The sequence below is a fragment of the Colletotrichum navitas genome (assembly GCF_030913465.1).
Source record: "Colletotrichum navitas strain CBS 125086 chromosome Unknown LY79scaffold_44, whole genome shotgun sequence".
Taxonomy (NCBI): domain Eukaryota; kingdom Fungi; phylum Ascomycota; class Sordariomycetes; order Glomerellales; family Glomerellaceae; genus Colletotrichum; species Colletotrichum navitas.
The window spans coordinates 274,197-301,981 of NW_026850590.1; the positions used below are offsets into that span (position 1 = coordinate 274,197).

At 55.2% G+C, this 27,785-nt stretch overlaps 7 protein-coding genes across 7 annotated transcripts; 3 read left to right on the forward strand and 4 right to left on the reverse strand.

Annotated features, from left to right (window-relative positions):
* Nucleotides 1-1,966: 1,966 nt before the first annotated feature.
* On the reverse strand, nucleotides 1,967-3,580 carry LY79DRAFT_269253 (chaperonin 10-like protein). Its single transcript, XM_060552004.1, has 2 exons — nucleotides 2,668-3,580; nucleotides 1,967-2,569 (listed from the first exon to the last, which is right to left on the reverse strand). Exons 1-2 carry the CDS (start codon nucleotides 3,237-3,239, stop codon nucleotides 2,035-2,037), a joined length of 1,107 nt encoding a protein of 368 aa, XP_060412511.1. The 5' UTR covers nucleotides 3,240-3,580; the 3' UTR covers nucleotides 1,967-2,034.
* On the forward strand, nucleotides 3,366-5,806 carry LY79DRAFT_650916 (cytochrome P450). Its single transcript, XM_060562552.1, has 3 exons — nucleotides 3,366-3,714; nucleotides 4,121-5,374; nucleotides 5,475-5,806. The coding sequence occupies exons 1-3, from the start codon at nucleotides 3,696-3,698 to the stop codon at nucleotides 5,669-5,671; spliced, it is 1,470 nt and encodes a 489-aa protein (XP_060412512.1). The 5' UTR covers nucleotides 3,366-3,695; the 3' UTR covers nucleotides 5,672-5,806.
* Nucleotides 5,807-5,871: 65 nt separating this feature from the next.
* On the reverse strand, nucleotides 5,872-7,327 carry LY79DRAFT_635255 (uncharacterized protein; the record flags this gene model as incomplete). Its single annotated transcript, XM_060562255.1, has 3 exons — nucleotides 6,951-7,327; nucleotides 6,100-6,883; nucleotides 5,872-6,005 (listed from the first exon to the last, which is right to left on the reverse strand). The coding sequence occupies exons 1-3, from the start codon at nucleotides 7,065-7,067 to the stop codon at nucleotides 5,872-5,874; spliced, it is 1,035 nt and encodes a 344-aa protein (XP_060412513.1). The 5' UTR covers nucleotides 7,068-7,327.
* A 254-nt stretch (nucleotides 7,328-7,581) lies between these two features.
* On the forward strand, nucleotides 7,582-9,584 carry LY79DRAFT_581098 (uncharacterized protein; the record flags this gene model as incomplete). The annotated part of the gene is made up of 3 exons (XM_060560171.1): nucleotides 7,582-7,889; nucleotides 7,990-8,190; nucleotides 8,294-9,584. 3 exons carry the CDS (start codon nucleotides 7,582-7,584, stop codon nucleotides 9,582-9,584), a joined length of 1,800 nt encoding a protein of 599 aa, XP_060412514.1.
* Nucleotides 9,585-9,968: 384 nt separating this feature from the next.
* Nucleotides 9,969-11,763, reverse strand: LY79DRAFT_671082 (cytochrome P450; the record flags this gene model as incomplete). Its single annotated transcript, XM_060563867.1, has 4 exons — nucleotides 9,969-10,146; nucleotides 10,209-10,387; nucleotides 10,499-11,620; nucleotides 11,692-11,763. 4 exons carry the CDS (start codon nucleotides 11,761-11,763, stop codon nucleotides 9,969-9,971), a joined length of 1,551 nt encoding a protein of 516 aa, XP_060412515.1.
* A 1,627-nt stretch (nucleotides 11,764-13,390) lies between these two features.
* LY79DRAFT_671083 (uncharacterized protein) lies at nucleotides 13,391-22,635 on the forward strand (the record flags this gene model as incomplete). Its single annotated transcript, XM_060563868.1, has 5 exons — nucleotides 13,391-14,390; nucleotides 14,498-17,720; nucleotides 17,772-18,129; nucleotides 18,170-20,316; nucleotides 20,382-22,635. 5 exons carry the CDS (start codon nucleotides 13,391-13,393, stop codon nucleotides 22,633-22,635), a joined length of 8,982 nt encoding a protein of 2,993 aa, XP_060412516.1.
* Nucleotides 22,636-23,726: 1,091 nt separating this feature from the next.
* On the reverse strand, nucleotides 23,727-25,501 carry LY79DRAFT_581101 (uncharacterized protein; the record flags this gene model as incomplete). Its single annotated transcript, XM_060560172.1, has 2 exons — nucleotides 23,727-24,992; nucleotides 25,307-25,501. The coding sequence occupies 2 exons, from the start codon at nucleotides 25,499-25,501 to the stop codon at nucleotides 23,727-23,729; spliced, it is 1,461 nt and encodes a 486-aa protein (XP_060412517.1).
* Between the last annotated feature and the right edge of the window lie 2,284 nt (nucleotides 25,502-27,785).

Genomic DNA, 27,785 nt, shown 5'->3' on the forward strand with positions numbered 1-27,785 from the left:
GGTCTTATTACGTTGTATTACAAGAAGGGAAAAATGTTACTGTTGAAGTAGGCAATACGGCAATGTTGCAAAGTGGCAAAGTGCACCCGTTCGTAGCGGAAAATGGCTAAAATGCGTTGGTCATTTTCGGGACGGGCTCTAATGACGTAATTGGTCTAGTCAAGTCGTGCGTATATTGTGTGTAACTTTCTGCTATGCTTGTTTCTCTCGGCATTCCTTATAAATCGGCATTTATGCCTTTGTGTATATATGTGATATACTCGTCGAGGTGCGACGGGCCTGGAGCCTTGCTGCCAGCGACGATGGCTGTTGCCTGCCTCGCTTCGTTGTCCTCTTCTCTGGGGCTGTAGTTGACGGCGGCTGAGGGCCCCTTCAGCTTCTAAATCCTCGTCGAAGAATGTCTTCCACATCTCCAGCTTCTCCAGGAGGTACTCCACGCCGCCCATAATCTCCCAGAGAGTCCCAAGCGACCCCTTCTCGGCCTAGCCTTGCGTGCAAAGCGTCTGCTGGTATCCCTTTAGTTGCGAGCGGACCTCATTAACCCCTTGGTGGACCCACCCCCACTTTTACCCCTCACTTTTAGAGATATATGACAATACCTTGTTTTAGAATGCTATTTTATTAGCAACTACCACTAATTTTAACATTATTACTAACATACTTATTAAAATCTATAATATCTAACTTTAATACCTCTACTTATAGCACTATTTATGTAGATATATTACTAGAGGACCTTGCTGTTACTTACCTAGATAACTACTGCCTAGAGCAGTAGAATAATGTAATAGTTTAGCCTAATAAGGCTCTAGTAAAGCTACTTAGACTATAAAGTACTATTATATAAAGGTAGAGATTATTAGTACCTCTAGCATAGGTAAAACGCTATATAGATAGAAGTACTCTAAAACTATTGGCTTTTGGACTTAAATGCTGTGGTCTAATTTGCCCTACCCCGCACGAGGGGTTAATGAGGTCTGCTCGCAAGAATATCCTGCAGCTAAACAAGCAGACGCCAATCCTCAAACGTCAGTACATCTTCCTCCGGAATGCGTTTGCTGTAATCGGGGTCTTGCTGGTTCAGCTGGATTATGGCCAGTATGCATACGGCATCCTCTATCTAACTCCCTAGTATCTAGGGCATCATCCAGCAGCCAACAGAAGGACCAAAACAGCAGCCAGCAATGGGATGAAGCAGTATATGTTATCCCATGGTCAACTCCTCATTAGTCTGCTGATCTACAGCGTTAATTACATCTATTTAACCAGCTGGGTAAGGATGATCTAGATACCCACACTATTCGTCACCTATCTAGAAAGATGCAAAAAGGGTATGATGAGCGAGCATCTAGACTGGCTTTTCTAGAGCAACAAGTCCGTCATCTGCAAGCTCATCTGGATAACCAGCAGCAGCGTACGAAGAAGAGGGTCCCTCTATCTCCTAACAGCACCTACGCAAAGATAGAGCATATCCAGCAGGCGCAAAATCCACCTGGCGATGAAACAGATAATCCAGATGAATCCGGCGTATCCGATTTATCCAGCGAAGCAGAAAGTTGCATCTGGGTGGGTGGGCAAGAGGGTGGAATAAGTGGTGATGGTGGTGGTGATGGTGGTGATGGTGGTGGTTCAAATGTAGGGTTGGTGGGTTACGGCTGGGGACAAGAAAGATAATCAAGCCCACATACGGATATGGTTCCCAACCCAAGGCATAGGTGAGCAAAGAATGGCCGGAGTGTCAGGCCGTCCACTACTTTTCTACTCGCGGGTCTCAGGCAAAACTCCCAATAGGCTCACGTGTACATCCTGTCAGCGCAAGATCCATGCATTGCTATATGACGCCATAGCTAGGAAATGTCGAAAAGAACAGTTATCAGAATGCCATTGTTTGTTCGTTTGTCACCCAAAGGCCCACGCACTCCGGTGGGGTGCCAGTGGGCCGCTAGGCTGGCCCATCGTGAGTTCATGTTTTCATGGATGTTATTAGAGTAGTATATATCTATATGTAACAAGGCACTTCTGAAGTAATCCAGCCTACTCAGATATAGAAACAACAAGTTTTTTGCCCTTGACTCTACCGCTTTGTAGCATTTCTAAGCCGGCGATGACACCATGAAGCCGACCTTCTATTTCCTGGGTAGGCTGCGTTGTGATGCGTCCGTGGTCTAGTAGCGGCTGTAGCTCGCGGGCCCACCGCGCAACCACATCGTGCAGGGTCGGATTGGCCTTGCGCGAGTATACGGGATGACCCAGATCGACATCGCGGCCTTGTCCCTCGAACCCCATGACGACCTTGAGGTGGACGGAGCGGCGGGTAACCCAAGCCTCTGACATGGCCTCAAGACAGGCGTAGCGGCCGCCGACGCGCGACAGACAAGAGAAGCAGACCGCCGCGGACTCGGCGTCGGTGATGCAGTCGAGGACGTGCTTGATGGGGAGACCGCCGGCGAGCTTCTTGACGTCGTCGGCGCACGTCGGTGACGTATACGACGCGGTGCCCACGGCACCGAGGCTCAGAACGAGGGGGGCCGACTTGGCCGAGCAGACGGCAATTGGAGCGTAGCCGGACCTGCGCGTATGTCAGCCACTGGCTCGAAGCTCAGCAGTTTCATCACTGGCGGGACGTCGGAAAGAAAGGGAGATGAAACAAAATAAACCCAAGCTCACATTTTCAACATCTGGATCGCTATGAGACCGGTGGACGTGGCTCCCCCGTACACCAATACGGGGAGGGGTTTTTCGGCGGGTGCGGTCGGCAAGCCGGGCAGGTTTAGGGCATCCGGGTCCGAAATGGCAAGGGCCGCCGTTCCCCATCCGATGGCGCCCATGCCGGCGGCCGACGTGTTTGTCATGGAGTCAGGGACGCGAAGGAGGTGGCGGGAGTCAGCGACAATGTACTCGGCAAAGGCGCCGTTGTTTGGGTTGCCGGGACGGTAGGGAAACTCGGCACCGGCGACGCGGGCGCCTGCCGGGAACCGCGACTGGGACCCTGCCTCTTTGACTACGCCGCAAAAGTCGCAGCCGACGGCGTTGTCCTGCATGAAGAAGTGCGTGACCATCTTGTGATCGGTAGGGTTCAGGCCTACGGCGAGGACGCGCACGAGCACGTGGTACGCGGATGGCAAGCTCGGCGGCAGAGGCCGGTCATGGGCAACGACCAACGGGAGTCCTGGTTCTCGGGTCACGGGGTTTGCCTTGGACTGCACTACCGCAGCCTGGCCACCCTGGGCGCGGGCCATGAGTGTTTGCTTTTGTGGTGCTTCTTCGTGTTTTACTCGGGTCGCTCACGCTCGATGAAGCCAGTTGGAGCCATGGACTTATGATGCCGTCTAGATAGAAGTAATGAAGCGGAGTCAAAGTTGAGGGAGAGAGAGAGAGAGAGAGAGAGAGAGAGAGAGAGGATGTTTGACTGAACCCTGTAGGATAAAGAACCTGGAGATGATTGACTAGCCAGTGAACAGTCTATTGGGATGGTGACGCGCTCTAGTCCTCGATAGGAAACCGACGCCGAACGCCCGCTGCCCCCGGCTTCTGTAAAGCTTGAAATCTGGAACAGAGTCGGCGTAGCTGCGTGTAAGATTTTGATCGAGTCAGCTGCGCTTCGTCACCACCTTAAGGTTTCCAAACAACACGACGAGTCAAGTATTTGCCGCGTTAAAGGCAATGGTGCACAGAGTTGATCGGTAAACTTGAAGATGGATAGACCGACTAGGGGTAATGTTGAAACCCGCGCTCGACGTCCATCTCCGTGACGACTCATTACGTTGTTCTGGATGCCTTGATGAAACTATCGCGAGTTGCCAAATCAGCTGCTCTTTGCCAGTACGCTCTCAACACCATCTCCCGCTGTGTAACTAGCTCTTACGCCCTCGCACGAGTACCGCACAGGATAGAAGTCAACCCCCGAGCAGCCAATCTTGGATGGAGGCGGCGACGGTGCGTCTAGCGGCAGCCGCCGCGGGCGCGATCACACATCTGACCTATCTCAAGAGAGGAGAGCATCACAGAAACGGCGCCAAGTATCTCCAGGCCGGGCTTATCGGGACTTTCTCGGCGGCATCGGTCCACTCGTATGCGACGTCGGCTCCGTGGCTCCTTTCCCTCTGGGCCGCCGTGAGAGTCTTGTCTTGCTTCCTCGCCGGTCTCTTAGCCAGCCTGCTCATTTACAGGCTGCTGCTGCACCCCCTCAACAGGTTCCCCGGCCCCTTGGGCGCGCGCGTGAGCGACCTATTTCTCTCGGCCCGGTTGGCTCGTCGGCACGACATGCACCGACAGTCTCTGGGCCTCTACAACGAGTACGGGCCGTTTGTCCGCGTCGGCTCGTCCACGCTCATGCTGAATCACCCGCTCGCCGTCCAGGCCATCCACGGTCCGGAGAGCGGCTGCTACAGGGCGTCCATGTACGACTTTGAACAGCCTAACCGAGGCATCGCAACAAGGGACGTCCGGCAGCACGCCGCACGCCGCCGCGTATGGAGCCGCGGGTTTGGCGATCGGGCGCTACGCGGGTACGAAGACCGCATCGTCGTCTACGTCCGGCTTCTGCTTACACATCTCTCGGCCCACCCTCAAGGGGTGCCCGTCGACGCGGCGCGGCTCACGGAGCACTTTGCCTTTGACGTGCTGGGCGATCTGGCTCTTGGTCAGGACTTTGGCATGCTCCGGAACGGCCAAAGCACGGCCGTGGAGCAACTGGTGCGCAGCATGGAGATCATGGGCCTCCGGCTGCCGACGTGGCTGCTGCGGATGATGATGGACGTCGCCCAGCCTCTCGTGACCACGGAGGCCTCGACGGGCTTCTTGGCCTTCTGCCACGAGAACCTGCGACGGCTCATGGCCGACGAGGCACGGCTTGAGCGACCGGGCCTTATGGCTCCCCTGCTAGCCCACCACGAGAAGCTCTCCCCCGGCGAGCGCGACATGTCCGTCCTGCAAAACGACTGCCGCTTTGCTATTATTGCAGGCAGTGACACGGTGGCAGCGACGCTTGCTTTTGTCCTTTTCCACATCGCCAGACACCCCGAGCATACGCAAAAACTACGTGACGAGCTGGCCCGTCTGCGGGACGACTGCCGTGACGACGATGGCATTATAGCCCATAAGAGACTCGTGAACGCCGAGCACTTGAACGCCGTTATCAACGAGACGCTGCGCCTGCACCCGCCCGCGTCGACCATCTTACGCGTCACGCCCCCCGAGGGCATCGTGGTGGCCGGCACCTTTGTGCCTGGCGACATGACGGTGTTTTCTTCGCAGTACGTTATCGGGCGATCCGAGGCCGTGTACGAGAAGGCCGCCGAGTTCGTGCCGGAGCGATGGTATTCGCGCCCCGAGATGATCAAGGAGCCTGCCGGCTACGCTCCCTTTTCAACAGGTAGGCCATGCCACGTCCACGCCAGATCGTTCCCCTTGGTGCTATGATCACGATACCCCCTTCGTGTCTATGCTGACGTTGACTTGTGTTTGACGCGCAGGACATCACGGCTGTCTCGGACGCCCTCTGGCTCTTATGGAGATGCGTCTGCTTGTCGCCGCTTGCGTGTCGAGGTATAATGTGACTTTTGCTCCGGGTTTTGATGGCGATGCTTTCATGGACAACGTGAAGGACTGCATGTCCTGGCACATGGGAAAGTTGGAGCTATGCTTCACGGAATGGGGAACTGAATCGTAGGAGCATCTATCGCAAGGCTGAAACGTGACAGTAGACAATCAAAAGAATTCTCTTAATGCGTCAAATCGTCGTTATGTCGGATATATAGAATATACTTCCGCTGCATCTGAACATGTCATGTGGCAATAAATGAAGATGGACCTTTGAACAGGCTATAGACAGACGGAAATGCCGGCACCGATGATTATATGCGAGATTCCTTAGACGTAGTCCTTGACCAGATCCTCGCACCACTCCCAGAACTTGGTGGCGTTACCGTTGCCGCCCTCGGCCTCGGACTTTGTCGCACTAAGCAAGTCTTCCCGGATGGGGTAAAGCCGGCCCCAAGGAACAACTAATAAGGAGAGATCTCGTTAGTGACACGTAAGATATGACATGGTGGCATGAAGACTAGGAATACAACAACAAAAACAGCAAGAGTAACTCACCCCAAGCCCCAGAGTCCTTCATCGTCAGATCAGGCGACAGGGCGGCAAACAGCTCGACGTAGGCGCCATAGACAGGCGGGTAGAGCGCCACGGCCTTGAGCACGCCCCGGAAGACGAAGCCGCCTTCGCGATACAGCTCGGAAGAGAGGTGGCCCGGGTTGATGGGCAGGCTCATGATGCCATCGTCGGCGTGGCGGCGGGCGAACTCGACGCCGTGCAGCCAGTTGCCGGCCTTGCTCAGCCCGTACCGCTCGAGCGGCGACATGAGCGGCCAGTAGCTGGCGTAGTCCGACGAGAGACCGCGCGACTTCTCGCCGATGGTCTCGGTGCCCATAGACGAAACCCACACGACGCGGACGGAGCCGGGCTGGGTGCCGGGCAGACGCGCAGTGGCGGCCAGAAGGGGGGTCAGCAGCTTGGTCAGGAGGAAGGGCCCCAGCACGTTGACGCCGAGGTGCACCTCGTGGCCCTGGGCCGTCCTGTTGTGCGACCCGTCTGTGTCGGCGAGGGCCTGGACGGCGGCGTTGTTGAAGAGGACGTCGAGACGCTCCTCAAGCGACTGGAAGCGCCTTGCGGCCTCGCCGACGGCCCCGAGGTCGGCGAGGTCGAGCGGCAGGAAGACGAGCGACCCCGTCGACGCCGGCCAGGACTCTCGGATGCTGGCCATGGCGGCCTCGGCTTTGGTTTCGGAGCGCGCGGCCACGTAGACCTTTGCGTTCTTGGAGTACAGGATCCCGGCCGTCTCCTTGCCGACGCCCGAGTTGGCGCCCGTGACTAGATAGACCTGCAAGACGGTGTCACGACATACGCGCACAGGGGTTGGGTTCGGGGCTGCCGCGCTGCAGACGTACCTTGCCGCTCAGGTCGGGAATGCTGTCTCGGGTGTAGGTGGGCTTAGGCGGGTACATTTGCGTCCACATGCTCGAGAAGGACTGCTTCCCGGCTTGAGGCCTGGCTAGCGATGTCATGATTAGGATGATTAGGATGATGGTGATGATGATGTTGATGACGAGTATTTTCACAGCGATCTGGTTTAAGGAAACGGTTGTGATGTTGCTCAAGAGTCCATTTCTTGGTGCCAGTTCTCGATAGTTGGAGAGGTGGAAGAACGCTCCTGGATGAGCCCGACGCCTTCTGCAATCCAATGATTCGTGTTGGTCGTTTCTAACTCTGATTATGCCTCGCGGGGGTATATCAAGGTTTCTCTTCCCGGATTCGGTAAGTGGCGCCGAACCGGGCTCGGAGCGGCGGCACAGGGTCAAGGATTGCTCCGCCCGCCGACGCCGAGTCACCGCTTGTTAACCTAATCTAATCATGGTTGCGACTTGCAGTCCCAATTCCAAGATCTATGACGACTAGAAGATGGGTTGGTTCGTTCAAACCTAGAGGTTATCTATTGATAAAGCTGCCACCAATGTTGTGTGTCCATCATCCATGACCAAGTAGCGCACTGTATTGAAGTTCTTTTCCGCCAACGTTACAATGGATTCTCAGAGGTGGCATTCTACGAGGATTTTCTGGTCGTTATTAGTATCATCTTCCGTATGCCTCGGCGCCTTGATTCCAGTCCGAGAAGCCACAGGCATCGATACCCGTTGTAAAGTGATACCTGGCGACGACGCATGGCCGGGACCCGATGTCTGGGAACAGCTGAACCAGACAGTCGGCGGACGGCTCATAGCCACAGTGCCCCAAGCTGCTGTCTGTTACCCGCAGGGCTTTGCCGATATCAAACCCAACCAGGCCGAGTGTGCAGAGCTAGCAAAGAACTGGGAATTCCCACAGACTTAGTTCGTACTCTTTTTCGCCTGCGTCTTTGTCCTCTTGCCGCTGTATCAGCCTTAGCCACAGTTTTGACTGCATCTCTAACCACTACTTGTCCACCCGTAGTATCAACAGTCCGGCTGCTATCGCGAACCCTTGGTATCAGAACGATTCCTGTAGCCCCTTTTCTCAGTCATCGGGGCAGTGCGAGCTCGGGAACTACGTCAGCTACTCCATCTCCGTCGAGGGTCCCCCTGACGTGGTTGCCGCCATCAACTTTTGCCGATCGCAGAATGTGCGACTGGTCATCAAGAACACGGGACATGAGTACGTCTTCCAGTCTCCCCCTGGTGCCCTGCAGTACAGTACCAGAGGACGCAGAAACACAAGGACAAGGATGCTATGCTAACCTACGAACTCGGGCTTGTAGTTACCTCGGCAAGTCAACTGGGAAGGGCGGCCTGGCAATATGGATGCGGAACCTCAGATCCCTCGACATCATTGACAGCTACAACAGCGACGAATACTCTGGCCCGGCTGTCAAGGTCGGCGCCGGATGGACCGGCGGGGAAGTGCTTCTCCGTGTGGCCCAGGCCGGCTTCTGCGTTGTCTCGGGAGACTGTCCCACGGTCGGCATCGCCGGCGGCTTCTCGGCCGGCGGAGGCCACGGCCTGCTGAACGGTGCTTACGGCCTCGGCGCCGACAACGTCCTCGAGTGGGAGGTCGTCACCGCCGACGGCCGCCACCTCACGGCGAGCCCGAGGGAGAACGCAGACCTATACTGGGCCATGACCGGCGGCGGGGCCGGCACTTATGCTGTCGTTCTCAGCATGACGGCTCGGCTGCATCCCGAGAGCCACGTCGGCGCCGCCACTCTGAGCTTCAACGCCACCTCGAGCCCCAGCAACGAGACGTACGCCGCCGCCGTCGAGGCCTGGTGGCGCTTCCTCCCCAACATCGTCGACGCTGGTGCCTGCCCCGCCTTCAACTTTGTTGACGGCGCTTTTAGCGTCCATAACACGACTGCCCCGGGCAAGACAGCCGAGGACATGACCGAGCTGTACCGGCCATACCTCGAGCAGATTGAGGATCTGGGTGTCCCGTATACCTTCACCGCCTACACGGCGCCCTCGTACATAGACCACTACAATTACACCAACGGGCCGCTGCCGTTCGGGCCATATCAGAGCTCGGAGCTTTTCAACAGCCGGGCGATCCCGCGGACCGCCGTCACCGGCGAAACCGGCCCCAAGCGTCTAACGGCCGCCACCACGTCCATCGTGTCGTTTGACCAGGCCGCTAACTGGCAGTTGGGCTGCATGGGACTCAACGTGAACGCCACCAACATCCCGCGGCACGCCGACAACGCCGTGGCGCCTTTTTGGCGCGACTCCGTCGCCGTCTGCCTCGAGTTCTCCTTCTACGACCGCACCGTGCCCGAGTCCACTATGCTGGCCCGCCGGCGCGATCTGGCCAGCCACATACACCCGGCCATCGAGGCCGCTACTTCCGGCTCCGGAGCGTACCTGAACGAGGCCGATCCCCTGGTGTATCCGCAGGAAGCGGTTGACAAGTGGAAGACTGCCTTTTACGGCGAAAACTATAATCGTCTGTACGAGATCAAGAAGCGGTGGGACCCAGACTCTGTCTTCTACGCTTTTACTGCTGTGGGTTCAGACGAGTTCATCCAGGACGCCGCGGGAAGAGTCTGTAGCGCTTAACTAGCGTAACCTGTGACAGTATTTTTCAGGGTTTAGAAGCTATAGAGTAGATAATGCAACGGCCTAGTAAGGCAGTGAATGCGATGTGTCTGGAAAGGATTGACCAACATAGGCAGCCTAGAGTTTAGAGAATATGCATACGTAGATAGCAGGCCTTTCAGCGGCTAAGACTCGAAATTACAACATTGCACCTTCTCAGTTAAGAACTAAACCATGTTATTATACGACTTGGCTGGTGATTAGGGTTATCAAAAAACCTCTGGCTCTACACAAAATGCTAAAATGCAATGACTAACTTAAGAATGGCTCAAATAGCTAAGCAGTCTAACGTCACAACTCAGCACAACTCTTACCATCACTCAGAAAGAAATATCCCTCCAGTAATTAACATTTCGTCTCTTCAACGTTCTTAGCGGGCTTGAGGCGCAAGAACAGGCCCGGCTTGTCCCAGACGAGGTATGCCTTTTGGTTGTCCATCCAGCCGCGGCTCTGCTCTGTCATGTCGACGTCAAAGTTCCACAGGAACCGCGCGAGAATGTAGCGCATCTCGGCGTAGGCGAGACTAATTGGCAGTTGTCAGCTCTCGCAATGAACGCGTATGTACGGAAAACGTCGACAACTCACTTGATCGCGATACACGCGCGCGGGCCGTACGAGAAAGGATGAAAGCCGTCGCGGCGGTCGTCATCAAACTCGGCGGGCCGCTGCCCTTCGGGAAGCCAGCGCTCCGGGCGGAACTCTTGGGCGTGTTTCCAGAACTTCTCGCTACGATAAACGACGCGGTGTGGGATGCCCAGTATGGTCTATATCGGATGTGGGAGCCTACGGTTAGCCACTTATCTTTGGATGCGACCATTTACAGATCCCTCCTGGCAGCATGGAAAGTTGTTTAGGTAAATGTCCACTTGACTTACATTGCCCGGTATATCCTCGCCCAAAATTGTGTTCCCCTCAGGCGGAGTCATGCGCCACATGGCGTTAGGACCCGGAGGATAGTAGCGAAGAGACTCCTGTATGAAGGCCCCTGTGTATGTCAGGTTCGCAACGCTGCGCATATTGATGTCGTCCTCCGTGGCAAAAGTGGCGTGAAGCTCCTCTGTGATCTTGCGCTTCAGATCTGGCCTATTGGCAAGGGTGTAGGCCATGCCCGTCAGTGCGCTCGAGGTTGTCTCGGCGCCGCCGCCGGTGAGGAGGATGGCATTCTTGAACATCTCTTCCTGCGTCATGTATAGGCTCTTTTTCGGGGTCGAGGACATGACGTCCATGAAGTCGTCGCGCTTTTTGCGAAGCGCCAGTCGCCGCTCCACCACTTGCCTCAATACGACGACGTGTCTCGTGAAGTCGCGGTACATTTGGACGGTGGCCTTGACGGGAAGGAAGACGTAGAAGAAGGGTATTCGTTTGCACAGCATGAACAAGTGGGTGATATAGATGTTGGCAAAGACCAGCCGAAGCCAGGGGTGCAACATGGAGTCCTTCAGACAGCCAAACGGCTCGCCGAAGGACAGGTCCCCTATGATGTCGAAGGTGCAGTAGGTGAACCACTCGAGCATGTTGACGACGGCTCCGCCCTCCCCGAGACCTCGGACACATAGCTCGTCCAGTCTCAACAGGAACAGGTCGACGTGCTGTCTTATAAGGGGCTCCTGTCTACACATGGCGCCGTATGTGAAGCCCGGGGCCATGACACGACGCATGCGTCCATGGTCACCGAGGGTGGCGCCGACCATGTCGTGTGCGTCTGGACTGCAGTACCAGGCGGGCTTGGAGTTCTCCTTGCGTTTTGCGGGGACGTAGCGGCCGTAGATATCGTCCCAGGCCTCGGGCAGCGCATAGGACAGCTCGTCGGGGCCGACGCGGACGATGGGCCCGTATTTGTTGTGCAGTTCCATAATCTTGACGTGCCATTTCCCGGTCATGTACCAGTAGCCGTACGGCAGAGAAGAGGCTGCAAAGAGCCTTGGACCGGGGTACTTGCTGAGCGGGTGGAGGAACACATTGTAGAAAGGCCACAGGAGGAGAAAGCAGGCTACTAGCTGTATAAGGAGCAATTGACTGTCGTTAGATGGCGGCTTCCAACAGTTGAGGGTTCGTAAGAGACACATACCAGTTCCGCGGCGTGGAGAATAGTAGAGGAAGGAAACACATCTGCGAATGCAGCCACCGAAAGGAGAGACATATCTACGGCAGGAAGTTCAAGTGAAGAGTTCGGAAACGAGTCATTCGGGGAGGGGATATAGGCCAGCGAACACGGTGAAGTCAAAACCCCTTGGGAAGAGAGTAAAATTTTATGATCAGTCGGTGGCCTGGGAAGAGAGTGTCGTGCGTGAAATCGGACAAAGAAAAGATCAAAACCGAGCCGTCTATTTCTCTAGGACGAAGATACAGGACAGTGTTATTTGAAGGCCGTACGGAAATCTCTAGTCACTGAGAACCGATGACCTGGCCCAGTCTCCAGAGACACACACTGAGCCACTTTGTTGGCTTGATACCGCCACAGTATTCTCGGATCGAGTTATCGCGATTCAGATTGGGCTACCACGTCTCAGATTGGGTTACCAAGTCTCAGATTGAGTTATCGCACTCAATCAGACGCAGACTCAAACCTAGGCATCCTTAGGGTGTGGTCGGCCGCTGCTCATGAGGAGTGATTAGTGGCCAAGGGGGGACTTTTTGTTACTTGTGCTACCCCAGCTTTATGCTCATTGTACCACCAAAGTAGGTATAGTCTATAACCAGCTCACCGCTTACTTGAATAGTCTTTGATAACCCTAACCCTAATCTTACTTAACATCACTTTAATCATCTAGGCTAGCTAGCCACTAATCACATTAGCCACTAATTCATAATGCTAAGATTAATAGTAGATAAGCCTATTTTAAATAACGCTTTCCCTCTTTTAGTGGTAAGTCACCAGAGATTTAGAAAGATATATTGCATAAATCTAACTTTCTAGCTGCAGTAAGCATCTGAGCTCAGATACCCCTCCGGAGTGGTTGTGTACGCCGGAAATACCCGTTGGCCACGAATCACTCCTCATGAGCAGCGGCCGACCACACCCTTAGTCAATCACGTGGAGACAAAGACGAGGCCACGAACACAAGAATCAATCTTCTGATGAACACCGGAGGTGGCCCTACGACGTACAGTATGCGAGGGACGAACCTAAGGGAGTTGCATGAGTTCCGGCAATGAGCCGTCTCGACGGTGACGCAAGATTGAACAACATTCGGCGTCGGTTTCCTAGAAAGGAAACCGAACCCCCTTACGGAACGGGCGCCAACGATGCGCCCAAGCGTCGTCGGCAATGACTCTTGTTCCACGGTTTGATGGTTGGGGGTTCTATTAGCAGAAATTTGGAAAACTTTGAATAACTCGGCAATGCAAAGACGAATTTAATAACTCGGCAATGCAAAGACGAATTTATCTGAGATTTCATTCTCATGGTTTGAGTTAGCGTTCCTCGGTAGGAAGTTCTACATAGACCTTCTCTGTCTTATAAATTTGAGTTAAGTGTTTAACTGGAGTCTATTCAGACCTTTATATAGATAGATATCCATAGGATGGCCAACTGATGAAGTGATTGTAATCGCCTGCTTCTAAAATATAGTCACCTGAACGCTTCTTGTAAGACTCTGGGGTAGACGATCCGGCTACTATCGACGGCCAGGTGAAAGTACAGTTTCTCCTGAACAACAAATTCATTCTTATTTTCAGTACAAATCAAGAGAAATAAAGCTGTTTCGCAATCCGCACCCAATATCACAGCTTCTCCCCCGTAGCCTCGTCACTTCCAAAATCTCACAATGCTCTCCCGCGACGACCGGTCCTCCATGGACCCCGCCCCGGATCCCATCGTCATAGTGGGCAGCGCGTGTCGATTTGCCGGCGACGTGAACTCGCCGTCGAAGCTGTGGGAGCTCCTCCAGAACCCACGAGACGTGCGCAGCGAGATTACCGGCAACAGGTTCAACGCCGAGGGCTTCCACCACCCCAACAGCGCGCAGCACGGCCGCATGAACGTGCTCCACTCCTATCTGATGAACAATGACTTGCAGGCCTTTGATGCCGAGTTCTTTGCCATCAACCCGGTCGAGGCGGTGGCAATGGACCCGCAACAGCGCCTTCTTCTCGAGATAGTATACGAGGCTATCGAGTCCGCCGGGATGACGATCCAGGGCCTTCGCGGAAGCGACACGGGCGTATACGCCGGTCTCATGTGCGGCGACTACGAGGCCATGCTGCTCCGGGATCTGGACCAGGTACCAACCTACCTGGCGGTGGGGACGTCGCGTGCTGTGCTTTCGAACCGCGTGTCGTACTTCTTTGACTGGCACGGCGCTTCTGTCACCATCGACACGGCGTGCTCGTCGAGCCTGGTTGCAGTGCACCAAGCCGTCCGGGCTCTGCGGGCCGGCGACTCGCGGATGGCAGTGGCCTGCGGGTCGAACCTCATCTTGGGGCCCGAGATGTACATCATCGAGAGCAAACTGAAGATGCTGTCGCCCGACGGCCTCGGGCGCATGTGGGATGCCGAGGCCAACGGCTACGCGCGCGGAGACGGCGTGGCGGCCGTAGTGATCAAGACGCTCAGCCAGGCGCTGCGAGACGGCGACCGGATAGAGGCCGTCATCCGGGAGACGGGCGTGAACCAGGACGGCGCTACCCCGGGACTGACGATGCCCAGCGCCAGCGCGCAACGAGACCTGATCCGCAGCGTCTATAGGAAAGCCGGTCTCGATCCGGCTAACCCGGCCAACAGGCCGCAGTATATCGAGGCGCATGGCACCGGAACCCCGGCAGGCGGTACGTATGTCTGTTTTACGTTCCTGTCCTAGTCTATGTGGCACTCTCGATGCCCTCTATTCTCCGAAAGAGCCCGACTGACTTCCCTCTCCTCCCTGATATTGCAGATCCCGTCGAGGCCGAAGCTCTCAGCACCGCCTTCTTCGGCGACGGCCATGGCGGACAGGCCGGAGACGGCAGCCCCTTATACGTGGGCTCCATCAAGACGGTGCTGGGCCACACCGAAGGCACGGCAGGCATCGCGGGCCTCTTAAAGGTGACCAAGGCCTTGCAGAACGCCACGGTGCCGCCCAACATGCTCTTCGAGCGGCTCAGCCCGGCCGTCGCACCATTCTACGGCAACCTGCAAATCACGACAAAGGCTCTCGCGTGGCCGGAGGTGCCCGACGGGCAGCCAAGGCGGGCCAGCGTCAACAACTTTGGCTTCGGAGGCACCAACGCGCACGCCATCGTGGAGAGCTACCAGGGGCCAACGAGAGAAGGGGGAAGAGGTGTCGATTCAGAGACGGACTGGGAGGTCCTCGTGCCGTTTGTGTTCTCGGCTGCTTCCGAGGATTCTCTCCGGGCAAACCTTGCGGCCTACGTCGCATACTTTGATGCGCACCCCGAGGTGAACGTGCATGACCTGGGATACACCCTGCGAGAGCGTCGTTCCGTCTTCAACCACCGCGTCTCCTTCTCGGCAGCGACCGTGGGTGACCTCAAGGGCAAGATCCAGGCGCGCCTCGCCGCGACGTCGTCCGAGCAACAAAACATCGGAGTGAGGACATATGCTGCGGTGCCATCGTCGTCGCCGTCGTCGTCGTCGTCGACGACAAAAAACACGCCCTCGAGGGTCCTCGGCGTCTTCACCGGCCAGGGAGCTCAATACTCCCGGATGGGGGCAGAGCTCATCGAAAAGTCACCCTTGGCCTCGCGTATAATCCAGACGCTCGAGAGCCATCTGAATGCCCTCCCGGAAGAGGACCGTCCGTGCTGGTCTCTCCGGGCCGAGCTGCTGGCGGAACCCTCGGCATCCCGAGTCGGCGAGGCGGCCATCTCGCAGCCCTTGTGCACGGCGGTACAGATCATGCTGGTCGACCTGCTCCGCTCTGCCAACGTGTCGTTCGAAGCCGTCGTCGGCCACTCGAGCGGGGAGATGGCCGCCGCGTACGCCGCGGGATTCCTCAGCGCCCGCGACGCCGTGGTCATCGCCCACTACCGAGGCCTGCACAGCAAGCACGCGCGGAGCCCGAACGGGGACGGTATCAAAGGCGCGATGCTAGCCGTCGGCACGTCGCCTGAAGACGCCGCAGAACTATGCGGGGTAGACGAGTTCGCTGGGCGTATCAGCCTGGCGGCCGTCAACTCGCCGTCGAGCGTCACCATATCGGGAGATGAGGACGCCGTTGCGGAGCTTGCGCTGGTCCTTGACGACGAGAACAAGTTCAACCGCCGCCTGCGGGTGGACAGGGCGTATCACTCGAGACACATGCTGCCGTGTTTCGAACCTTACGTGGCCGCTCTCCGACGCGCCGGCGTCAAGGCCCTCGCCGGCAACGGCCGATGCACCTGGTTTTCGAGCACTTGGGGCGGCAAGCCGGTCGATCCCTCGGCCGACAAGCTGAGCGACGTGTACTGGGCCGAGAACCTGACGAGGCCGGTCGCCTTTTCGGATGCCGTCGCCGCAGCCGCCGCCGCCGTCTTCTCCCGGGATGGCGGTGTTCCCGGCGTAGCGCTCGAGGTCGGACCGCATCCCGCGCTCGCCAGTGTTGCCAAGGAGAACATGCAGGACGTGGCGTACTTTGGCACGCTCTCTCGGGGGGAGAGTGCCGTCATGGCCTTCTCCGATTGCCTCGGCAATCTCTGGGAACGCCTGGCAAGTGGCTCGGTGGACCTCGGGGGTTGCGGGGCCGCGTTGTCGGGGCTCGGCGGGCGGCCGTTCGCCGTCCTCGGAGATCTGCCGAGTTATCAGTGGAAGCACAAGGTCAAGTACTGGTCCGAGTCCAGGAGATCTCGCAACATCCGTCTGCGCCACCAGCCGCACCATGAGCTCCTGGGACACGCGTGTCCGGACAGCGCGCCGCACGTCTTGAGGTGGACAAACGTCCTGAAGCCCAGCGAGATGCCGTGGCTCGAGGGACACCAGGTTCAGGGCCAGATCGTGCTCCCTGCCGCCGCCTACGTGTCCACTGCCATCGAGGCGGCGCGGTTCCTGGCTGGCGGCGGCGAGGAGGGCATACGCCTCGTGGAGCTCGCCGACTTCAACATCCACAACGCCGTCACGTTCGACCAGAACGACACGGGTGTCGAGGTCCACGTGGAGCTCTCGCGGATCTCGGTGAAACCGGGCCGAGAAGCCACGGCCTTCTTCACGTACTCTGCTGCGCTGGGGGGCGTCGGATCTGCCGACCTGGTCCTCGCGGCCGACGGCGAGCTCAGAGTGTCACTCAGGAAGGTCAAAAAGGAGGAGGAGAAGGAGGATGACAAGGGGGTCAAAGCAGCAGCGCCGTGTCTCCCCGAACGCGCACCTCCGCCGCCGCACATGATCCCCGTGGCACCAGACCGTTTGTATGGATTCATGGCGGGGCTGGAGTACGACTTCTCCGGGCCGTTCCGGTCGCTTGTGGAGCTCGAGAGGAAGCTTGGCAGGGCGTCCTGCGTCGCCCGAAAGGCGAGGACGTCGGCATCTGTATGTGACGACCGCCTTCTGCTTCACCCCGTCGACCTGGACGCCGCCTTTCAGTCCGTCATGCTGGCACACAGCTACCCGGGGGACGACCGGCTGCGTCTCCTCCATCTGCCCTCGAGGATCAACAAGGTCAGGGTCGACCTGGACGCGCTCACTGCCGAAGACTACGTCGAGGCCGACTCGATGCTCGTCGACTCCGTGTGCGACAGCGCCGACAGCACCAGCGGCTTCTCGGGCAGCGTCAGCTTATACGCCCCCAGGGGTAAACTCATCCTTCCGCGGGCGGCCGTCCAGGTCGACGAGGTCTGGTTCAAGCCCGTGGGAGCCATGGACGCCGGCAACGACCGGGATGTGTTTTACAAGATGCACTGGGTGCCGAGCCGGCCGGACGGCGCGGAGGCCGCCGCCGGTGTGCCCGTGACGGACCGCGACCGCGAGCTGGTCTTTGTGCTCAGCCGCATCGCCGCCTTTTACTCGAGACGGTTCGATGAGATGATACCCGACGACCACCTGGCCCGGTCTGAGAGCCCGTTGTGCCACTATCTCCGGTACGCCAGACACATGACGGGACTCTTGAGGCGTGGCGAGCATCGGTGGGCCTCTCCCGAGTGGCTCGACGACACGGAGCAGGACGTTCTTGATTATATCAACGAAAAGGGGTGAGTTGCTCGATCATTCAACTGAAATTACTACCTACTAACGCCACGCAGCTTCATGGACAACTCGGATGTTGCCATCATGCTCCTCGTCGGCAAGACGATGCCGCGCGTCTTCCGAGGCGAGACGACCATGCTGGAGCATTTCCGCACTTCCGGGCTCTTGGACGAGTACTACGTGAACGGCTTCGGAACCAAGCAGTCGGCCATGTGGGTGGGCGGCGTCGTCAAGCAACTCACCGACCGCAACGCGCACCTCAACATCCTCGAGATCGGCGCCGGCACCGGCAGCGCCACCAAGAACATCCTGGGCGCCGTCGGCCGCGACTTTGCGACGTACACCTTCACCGACATATCGTCGAGCTTCTTCGAGAGTGCCGCCGAGACGTTTGCGCCGGGGGGACCGGATGGTGTACAAGGTGTGCAACGCCGAGGAGGACCCGGCGACGCAGGGGTTCCGCGAGGGCGCATATGACGTCGTTGTGGCCTTCATGGTGATCCACGCCTGCGCCAAGCTGGACGAGGCCGTGGCTAACCTCCGGAAGCTGCTCCGGCCGGGCGGCCTGCTGATCCTTGGCGAAGGCGCCAGCAACGGCGCCATGCAGGCCGGCGCCGGCTTCATCTTCGGCCCGCTGCCAGGCTGGTGGCGCGGCGTCGCCGAGGGCCGCACGCTGTCGCCGCTGGTGGACGCCGACGAGTGGGAGACCATCCTCCGGCGCAACGGCTTCTCGGGCATCGACACTATGTCGCCGCCGCGGTTGTTTGACGCCTTTGGCATTACCCTCTTTGTGTCCACCGCCGTCGACGACCGCGTCGAGTTCGCCCGGAACCCCCTTGACGTTATCAGTAGCAGCAGCAGCACCAGTATCGTATACGAAAAGGTGGTCATCGTAGGGGGTCAGACACCCGCAGTTGCCGACCTGACCCGGAGTCTCGAGAAACTGTTGACGCCGCTGGCAAAGCAAGTCATCATGTCCGACTCGGTCGAATCGCTTGACGAGGTCGTGTTCGGTGGCGACGCCGGCTTGACCGTCGTCAGTCTCGCGGACCTCGAGCGTCCCGTCTTCAAGGACATGACGCCGGAGCGGTGGAATAACTTCAGGCAGTTGTTCGTGGGCGGCAACTCCATCCTCTGGCTCACCTCCGGGCGCCTCAACCGCGAGCCGTACTGCAACATGACGGTGGGCTTCGGGCGGTCCGCCATGCACGAGGAAGACACCCTGCGCGTGCAGTACGTCGATCTCGAGGACGGTGTAGGCGGTGCCGGCGGCATCGACGCCCACGCTATTGTCGACCACCTCCTCCGCTTCACTTCCGAGCAGCTCGACGACGCCGAGGACCTCCTCTACGTCAAGGAACCTGAGATCATCATTGACGGCAGCGGACGCGAGCTCGTGCCACGTCTGTTTCCCATTGCGGACGCCAACGACCGCCTCAACTCGGCCTCGCGGCCCATATACCGCCAGATCGACACGCGCAAATCCCCCGTCGAGCTGGTGCTGCAACCGACGGGCCACGGCGGCCCCAGCCTCCGGCAGTTGACGCGGTACGAGACCTCGGCAGACCTCGTGCCCACACCACCGTGCTCCAGCGGTGATAGTGAGACCGTCCAGCTGCGCCTCACCCACGCCGTGGCATCCGCCCTCCGGTGCCCGGCCGGCTTCCGGTTCCTCGTCGTGGGCGTAGACGACCATGGCTCTCGGCGTCTTGCGCTCGTTTCTTCCCTCACGTCCGTGATCAAGGTCCCCGCCGAGTCGGCCGTCACTTGTGACGTCCCAAGCGGCTCCGAAGCTACCCGCCTCGCCCTCGTGGCGGCGGAGCTTGTTGCCATGGCCATCCTCAGTCCTTTGTCCGCAGGCCAGAGGCTGGTCCTACACAACGCGCCCGAACCGGTTGCCCAGGCCATCATGGCACAAGCCGCTCTCGGCGGCGTCATCGCGACGCTCTTGACGGACTCCACGGCACCAGCGCCGGCGTCATCGGCAACGCCCCAGATCGAGCTCCCCGCCTATCTAGGCCGCTCCGAGATGGCTCGGCTGTTGCCTGCCGACGTCGCTTGTTTTGCTTCCTTTTCCAACACCGATGAGAAGCCGGAGAACGAGCTGGCGATACTGTCTCTCCTGCCACCCTTCTGTCGCAGAGAGAACGCCCGTACCCTCTACTCCCCCTGCGGCGTAGAGAGCGGCTCGGCTGGACCTGTTCTGAGACAGTTACTAAGACGGGCCATCCATCTTGTTGAAACAAAGAATGCCGAGCGCGGGAACTCATACTTCTCTCCACCGCCCGAGACAATGAGTCTCGAGGCGCTCACAAACGGCGGCCATCCCCCGAGCAGCCCGCTGGCCATCATCGACTGGACGACGTTGGCGTCCACCTCGCTTGTCGCGCAGGTCACCCGCTTCGAGTCGAAGCCGCTCTTCAAGCACGACAAGACGTACTGGCTCGTTGGTCTGTCGGGCGCGCTGGGCATCTCCCTCTGCGACTGGATGATTCAACGGGGCGTGCGCCATCTGGTCCTCACGAGTAGGAACCCCAAGATAGACCCGCGCTGGATCAGTGACCACGCCTCTGGCGGAGTGACCATCAAGATATTGTCATGGTATGTCCCGAACTGATATCCTTCTCTCTGGGTGTTTTGAACTCTGACTAAAAGTGTCACTGCAGTGACGTGACCGACAAAGAGGCCATCAGGGCCGTTCATCAGACCATCGTCGACAGTCTGCCGCCCATCGTCGGCCTGCTCAACGGCGCCATGGTCCTGAGAGACGTGTCCGTCCGCAACATGAAGTTCGACCAGGTGACGGAGGTCATTGGGCCCAAGGTGCTGGGCAGCATGAACCTCGACGACATCTTCCGCGACGTCGACCTCGACTTCTTCGTTCTCCTGTCCTCCATCAACTGCGTCATCGGCAACGTCGGTCAGGCCAACTACGCCGCGGCCAACATGGGCATGATAGGCGTGGCAGGGCGGCGCCGGGAACGCGGCCTCCGCGCCTCCGTCGTCAACGTCGGCGCCATCATCGGCGTCGGCTATATCACCCAGTCGGACCGCCAGCTCGACCTAACGGTGGCCAAGACAGCCATGATGCACCTCTCCGAACAGGACTTCCACCAGATCTTTGCCGAGTGCGTCGAGTCCGGCCACCTCGACAACCCCAACGGGCCCGAGATATCCACCGGCCTCCTCCCCATCACGCCCGGCATGCAAAACATCCCCCCCTGGTACTCGGACCCCAAGTTCTCTCGCTTCCGCGTTTGCGAGTCTCAGGCCGACGACGGCAGCGGCGGCGGGGGCCGCGGCAAACAGGACAAGACGAGTTTGGCCTCGGTCCGGGACCTTCTCCAGGCGTGCCGGTCCCCGCAGAACGTGCTGGACGTCGTCAAACATGCCTTCGGCGCCCAGCTGCGCCGCATGTTGCAGGTCTCGGCCGACGACGACGAGCTGATGATGATGCGGGGCGCCGAGCTCGGTTTCGACTCCCTCCTCTCGGTCGACGTGCGGTCATGGTTCCTCAAGACCTTCCAGGTCAGCGTCCCCGTGCTCAAGATCATGGCCAGCGACGTTCGCATGTCCAGTCTGGTCGAGCTGGCCGCCGAGAGCATCCCACCCGAGCTGGTTCCCCAGGTACAGCAAGAGGATGCTTCCGACTCCTCCCTCCCCAGTTCCTCCTCCGTCCCCAGCTCGCCCCGTAATCAAGACAGCGGCGGCTCAAGCAGCGACTCGGTAACGTCATCTTTGGGAGCCAGCGGTGTGACGACGCCTACCAGCACCGGTCCTGACCTAGACTCCAAAGTTGACAGCAGCAGCAGCAGTCCAACCATCGACTGGGTTGCCGAGACAACACCGCCCGAGCCGGACACGTGCGTTCCCGATCTTTCGAGCGCGCCGGCTCCCAAGGCGAATCCCCAAGTCGTTCTGCTCACCGGCTGCGCCGGCCTGCTCGGACACCACCTTCTCAACGCCCTGCTGGCCCAGCCCTCGATCCGCAAGGTCATATGCGTTGGGGTCCGGCGGCTTTCGGAACGCCTCGGATCTGGAAGACTGCCTTCCGCCGGCGGCCGTGTCGTCTACCACGAAGGAGACCTCTCGCTGCCACACTTCGGCCTCGACCGTGGCGACTGGGCTGCCATCTTTGGCGAGGTCGACGCCGTCATCCACAACGGCTCCGACACGTCGCATCTCAAGTACTACTCGGCCCTCCGGGAGGCCAACGTCCAGTCGACGCGCCAGCTTGTCAGCGCGTGCCTGCCACGATCGGTCCCATTCCACTACATCTCATCGGCCGGCGTGGCGCTGTTCGCCGGGCTCGACGCCTTTCCACCGACATCATGCACGGGGACGGGCAAGACGCCACCGGCTGACGGTTCGCATGGCTACATGTGCGGCAAATGGGCCTGCGAGAAGATGCTCGAGCGCCTTGTTACCGCCCAAGTCCAGGACGGTCGCCGCGCGCCTCTGCGGGTGGTCATCCAGCGACCGTCCACTATCATCCGCGCGGGAGCCGACGCGAGGGTCAACGAGGCCGGGCTCGACTGGGTGAACGCCATGCTGCACTACGCGCACAAGACACAGACGGTGCCCGATATCAAGCACAACGCCGGTTCTTTCGACCTGGTCTCGGTCGAAACTTGCTGCGACGACGTTACGGGAGAGTTGTTCAGGCACGCCGGCAGCAGCGAGAGCCACGGCGACATCACGTACGTCAACAACGTCGGCGATGTCGTGATCCCCATGGCAAGCATGGCGGATATTGGGCTCGAGATGACAGGCAAGGCCTATGAGGTTCTGCCGATGCACGAGTGGCTTAGGAGAGCCGTCGCCACCGGCATGCATCCCGGCGTCGCTGCTTTGATTGAATCATTTGATGAACCCGGCGTTAGCAAGTACCCCGCGCTGCTGAGGACCAGCAAGGCATGAGGGTGGACGTGTTGGTCCGGGGTTGATTTTTTGGTTTGCGGTTTCGACGTCGACATAAAAGTACAGAATCTAGAATATATACCTTGAAATAGAGACAGAATGACTTGAGTAGGTAGACATCTATTGATAAGACGTCGCAACCCGACCAGCAGCTCTTAGATAGCGTTGCGAAACCTGTAAAGCATAGACTTGGCGTTTAGAAATGTGGCCTGGTGAACTTGCTCTGGAAAGCAAGGAGGAGAGGAAGTTGGTAAGCTGGCATACAAACACCTAAACCACACAACCTGCCTAGATACTATTATATAACTGCACCTAAAGTGACTAAGTAACCAGAGGTAGCTAATAATAACCTAATAAAGGCTATAACTATATTATCCTTAGGCATGTCTCTGCCTAATAAGGCTAAAGTTATATAAAAGGAATAGTCTCTTATTCTTATTAAGTATATAATATAGTTTATAAGTAACTACTAGTTAGTAAATTCTACTATAAGTATCTATATTTAAGAATAAAGGTTAAACTAATAAGTAATATTATTCTCAAAAGTATTATTAGTTAGTAATATTCTATATAATAACTATTAAACTATAAAGAATATATTTCAAAATAAATTAATTTAAAGAAGAATAGTAAAAATAGTAATAGTTTAAAACTAGAGAGTATCTAGAAAGTTAGTAGCTAGGTAGTATTTTTATGGTAGGCAGAATACAGGGATATATAGAAAGTAGGTGCTTTATGTTGTACACAAAAACAACGCCGTTAATTACATGGCAGCAACTAACGCCTTATATCACTGTATGACACTTTAACTTATAGTGTTTATGTATTCCTATCTATGTGTCTGTGTGTATATGTATTACTGTCTGTAATGTCCTTCCTTTCTACTTACCTGAGGGTCTAATACACTCTTATATGCCACGCTTCATCAGGCTGGCTAACTAAAAAGGAAAACGCGAAATCCTGCCCCGTTTCACTAGTTTCAAAGATACGTCGACAATAGGTTTCCTGACAGAGGCCCTTGAGGTTTGAGACAGTTGCTCTCTAGTTTCTCACTTTATACAATGCTGCTAACAGTTCTCTGTTCCAACTTATCAAATACCGCTCGCTGATGCCGAGTAGCCCTTTTCCGCAAGATCAATATGTTCACGTAGCAAACAAACGGCTTCGCGGTATTTCCAAAGCCTCCCATCACCTCCAACCCCAGCCACAGAATAAGTCGTAGCCCAGCCGTCGGTTAGACAGCCACACGAGCCCATGCCATCACGTCCCGACACGCGTAGCTCGATCGGCAGACCAAGGAGTATCTCAATAGACTCAAACTGATGCCGTATTGCTTGGCACAGGATCTTGGTCCGGAGGCCAGCCTGCCGGATGACAAACCCGTCCAAGCGCACCTCTGGCAAGACGGCGAAACTGCTGTTGGACAGCGAAATGAGAGGAACGCGATCCGGTCGCGGCGTCCCTGGGTTGCAAGTTTCTCTACTTGCCATGTCTCGCAGGTTAACCAGGCATACATTGAACAATTCAACGAGGCGGATGTAACACGATTCAATGTTGAGAATGCACGGTGAGTCGTCCGGAATCCGCGCACCAACGCAGTGTGTCGCCTTTGACCCACTGCCGAACGAGCACGGGGATGATGGGGATGAAAGCCCGAGGCCACCCAGGTCCCGCAGTGTGGATATGTATTCCTCGGCGATGGCGAGGGCATCTCCAAAGGCTCTGGACGCTGCCGGACCCCAGCCGTTTGTTCGCGTTCCGGGCTGTGTCTCCAAGGTCCTGTCTGGCTGCTGTCTGCTCAGTTGCTCGCACAATCTGAGGTTCAGGCGCAGCAGGCGTACATCCAACTCGTCTCGCTGCCGCCGTTCCGAGACGTCTGAGACGTGGCTGTTTTGCGACCTGCACCTCTCTTCTGGCGCTCCGACGGGGGAGTGACTTTGGTGTAGAAACAAAGGCGAGCTTTCCGCTGGGAAGAGCCCGTCGAAGGTGTTACTGTCATGGGTGTCGAGATGGTAGGAGAGCGAGTGGTTGTAGAAGACAGAGAGCGAGAGTCCGTCGTCTTCATTACTACGGGCGACCGACGTCTCGGCGTTAGGAGACGACTCCAATGGGGACATCTGGCCCCGCTCGTCCTCCATGTGCCAGGAGGGCGTGCTCGTCCACTCTCGTTCAAGGTCAGGCGTTACTGCTGTGTCCTCTGGGCTTCTAAAAGATTGCGAACGCGCATGTCTCCGAGGGCGCCCGTCGATGATACTGGATCCAAAAGTAGTCGCGCCCCGCGGCTCCGTGTAGCCCAAAATGCACACGACGCCGGCACGCACGCAGCGGCCGCACGCCATCTGGGCGCCACACTTCACCTGCGGTGGACATCGCAGCTTTTGCTTCCTACATCGGTCACAGGCCGACCGTTTAGCCGTCGAGAAGAACGACAGTGTCGGCATTCTGGCTGTTCCAGTTGCGAAACCCTTCAATGAGTCTTTACATTACGATGGAAAGTGGGCATCATGAGAAAATAGTAATATCTACGGGACGGGGAGATTGCCTAGATATAGGCTATCTGTCAGTCCGCGTCAAAAAGGTCCTCTGGCTTTGCCGAGGCTCACCAACGAAGAAAGGACGGGGAAAAGTCTAAGTTCCGGCAAACGGTAAAAAGGCCCTTTTGACTGTTTACTTTTCCGTCAACTTGGATACCTAGTTTGCCGAAAAGACGAACTTTGGTGTGTGGGCATGCTCCAGTCCGGCAGAGAGTTGGGCAGTAGACAATGCCAAATGATGGAGTTCGGGTGATAAAGTTGGCCGACCAAGGGACAGACTTTACGGAATGAAACGTGGGAGTAACTTTGATCACGTTGTGACGTAAGTCCATAATGTCAGTGTGTGCTGTGCCTTCATACTTTGTACTGGTTTATTAGTAGGCATGCGTGTAGCTCTCATCTGAATCATGAGGATATAATCTACACTCGAGAGTAAAATTCTAGACAATGTAAAGCTTTCTGCCTCAATGCTGTGATATATATATGAATAATAGCTGGGGTTCCTAGTACACCTGACTGGGGCACAACAATTGGAACCTACAGGTAAATAGCTTTTCCATTTTGGGTGCCTTGTCTGGGACTGCAACCTAATTTCCGACTCAGCTATGCCTACACTAGCCTATTTATCCCGTTGGGCTATTAACAAGTTTTGTTAGTGCATGCTGTGCCTACACGTATAAAACTACTGTAAGTAAGGTTGAGGCAAGGGGTTACTTACACCTTGTTTAATCTGTTTTCGTCGTACAGTCAAGAGCATAAATATGTTCCTCTTTTGCATAAGCTTTCAATGTTTAGATAGGCTTCTATATTAGCCTACTAGTATCCGTAGATCTTACTAGGAAAAATAAACCACTAGTCTATCTTTAATAATACTTATAGTTTATACTAGGCTAATTTCTAGCTAGTGTAAGTAGCTACCTATATAGCCTAGACCTACCTAGGTTTTAACCTATATAGGCCTAGATAGTATAAGCCTCTTATTTATTTTCTAAGGTATACTAATAACTTTTTGTCATACAGTGATATAAGGCGTTAGTTGCTGCCATGCAATTAACGGCGTCGTTTTTGTGTGCGACAGTTATGAGCCCAGTTTGCGCTATATACCTTAATGGTATAGCCCCTAGCTAGCGTCTGAGCATCATAGACCCCGGGGGTTCAATTCCCCCTAAGGCAGAAACCACAAAAAACCACCCCTATCAGCTTAGTAAGCAGATTGCTGGCAAGACTACAATGGCAGTAAGACCAAAAGAGCAGTAAGTCCACGACAGTAGTTAGACCACAGAAAGCCTTCTGCAATCTAAGGGGGTGTGTCATACAGTGATATAAGGCGTTAGTTGCTGCTATACAATTAACGGCGTCGTTTTTGTGTATAACACTTTTACTATTAAAGTAAATAGAAATATATATTATCTATAGCCTAAGGACTACTAGTAGTATACTTATTCTCTTAGGGGAACTACCTAAGTAGACTACTAAGTTTTAAAAGTAAAAGAGGTAGATAAGGTTAAAGATAAGAGATAAAAGATAAGATATAGAAGTATTATATTATTATAAATATAGAAGAGCTTATAGATAGAACTAACTAACTAGATCTAGGGATATAAAGGGATTACTTATACTTATTTCTTAGGTATTCTAAGAATTTCTCTAGTATTCTAGGCTATTAGGTAAGTTATTAGGTAGGTTATTAAGTAAGTTATTAAGTAAGTTAAGTTATAGGGTATTATTTTACCTATAGTAAGGTATTATTTTATCTATTTACCTTATATAACCTAGAACTATATTCTTAATTCTATAGAGAAGAAGAAGGTCTTACTAAAAAGACCTATTCTTTATATATAAATATTATTATTATATAGTATATATAACTATTTTTTAAGTAGTTATTTTTATATCTAGTATATATAGTGTATATAGTATTATTAATACTATAATATATATTTTACTTCTTTATTATATTATTATTTTACTTTTATATATATAAGGTCTTTAAACCTTAATATTTAATACTCCCCCTTAAGGTATATATAATTTATTATATATAGCTTATCTATAAAAATATTAATAAGAAAGATTAAGATAGTAAGAAAAGGCAGGGCATCTAGGCCACCTAACAAAGGAAAAGAGGAATAGTAAAACATAGGAAAACTACCTACACTACAACAACGTCTAATAATAATAATATATATATTAATCAATAAGTCTTATAATTCTTAGACCTAATCTACAAAGATACTAAAATAAAAGTATAAATTAATAAAGCAATCACAAAAAGAGTAAATTTTCCTAAATAAATAAAAGTGTAGTAATAACTAGTAGTGTATTTTTATATAGAGTATTAAGGCTAATAATAATAACTGTATATAAATAATTATATCCCCCCTAATCCCTTCTTAGGTCTATAAATCCCTTTTTTAATAGGTAAGTAGCTTTCCTATTAATTTATCCCTTAAATTAACTACTATATAATTCTTATAACTATACTACCTAACCCTACTATAATTATCCCCTTAGACCTATTATCTTAACCTTAAGCAAAAGGTCTAACTAATTCTTAGACCTAAGAACTAAAGAAAGAACCTAAAGAAACAAAAGAAAGAAAAAGGAGAAATAGTT

Excerpts from the sequence above, each read along its gene's own strand:
- LY79DRAFT_650916 (XM_060562552.1), top strand. Across the intron at positions 5,375-5,474 it reads CTACGCTCCCTTTTCAACAG|GACATCACGGCTGTCTCGGA; the intron begins GTAGGCCATGCC and ends TTTGACGCGCAG.
- LY79DRAFT_269253 (XM_060552004.1), bottom strand. The coding sequence starts at position 3,239 with ATGGCCCGCGCCCAGGGTGGCCAGGCTGCGGTAGTGCAGTCCAAGGCA. Across the intron at positions 2,570-2,667 it reads GCGATCCAGATGTTGAAAAT|GTCCGGCTACGCTCCAATTG; the intron begins GTGAGCTTGGGT and ends ACATACGCGCAG.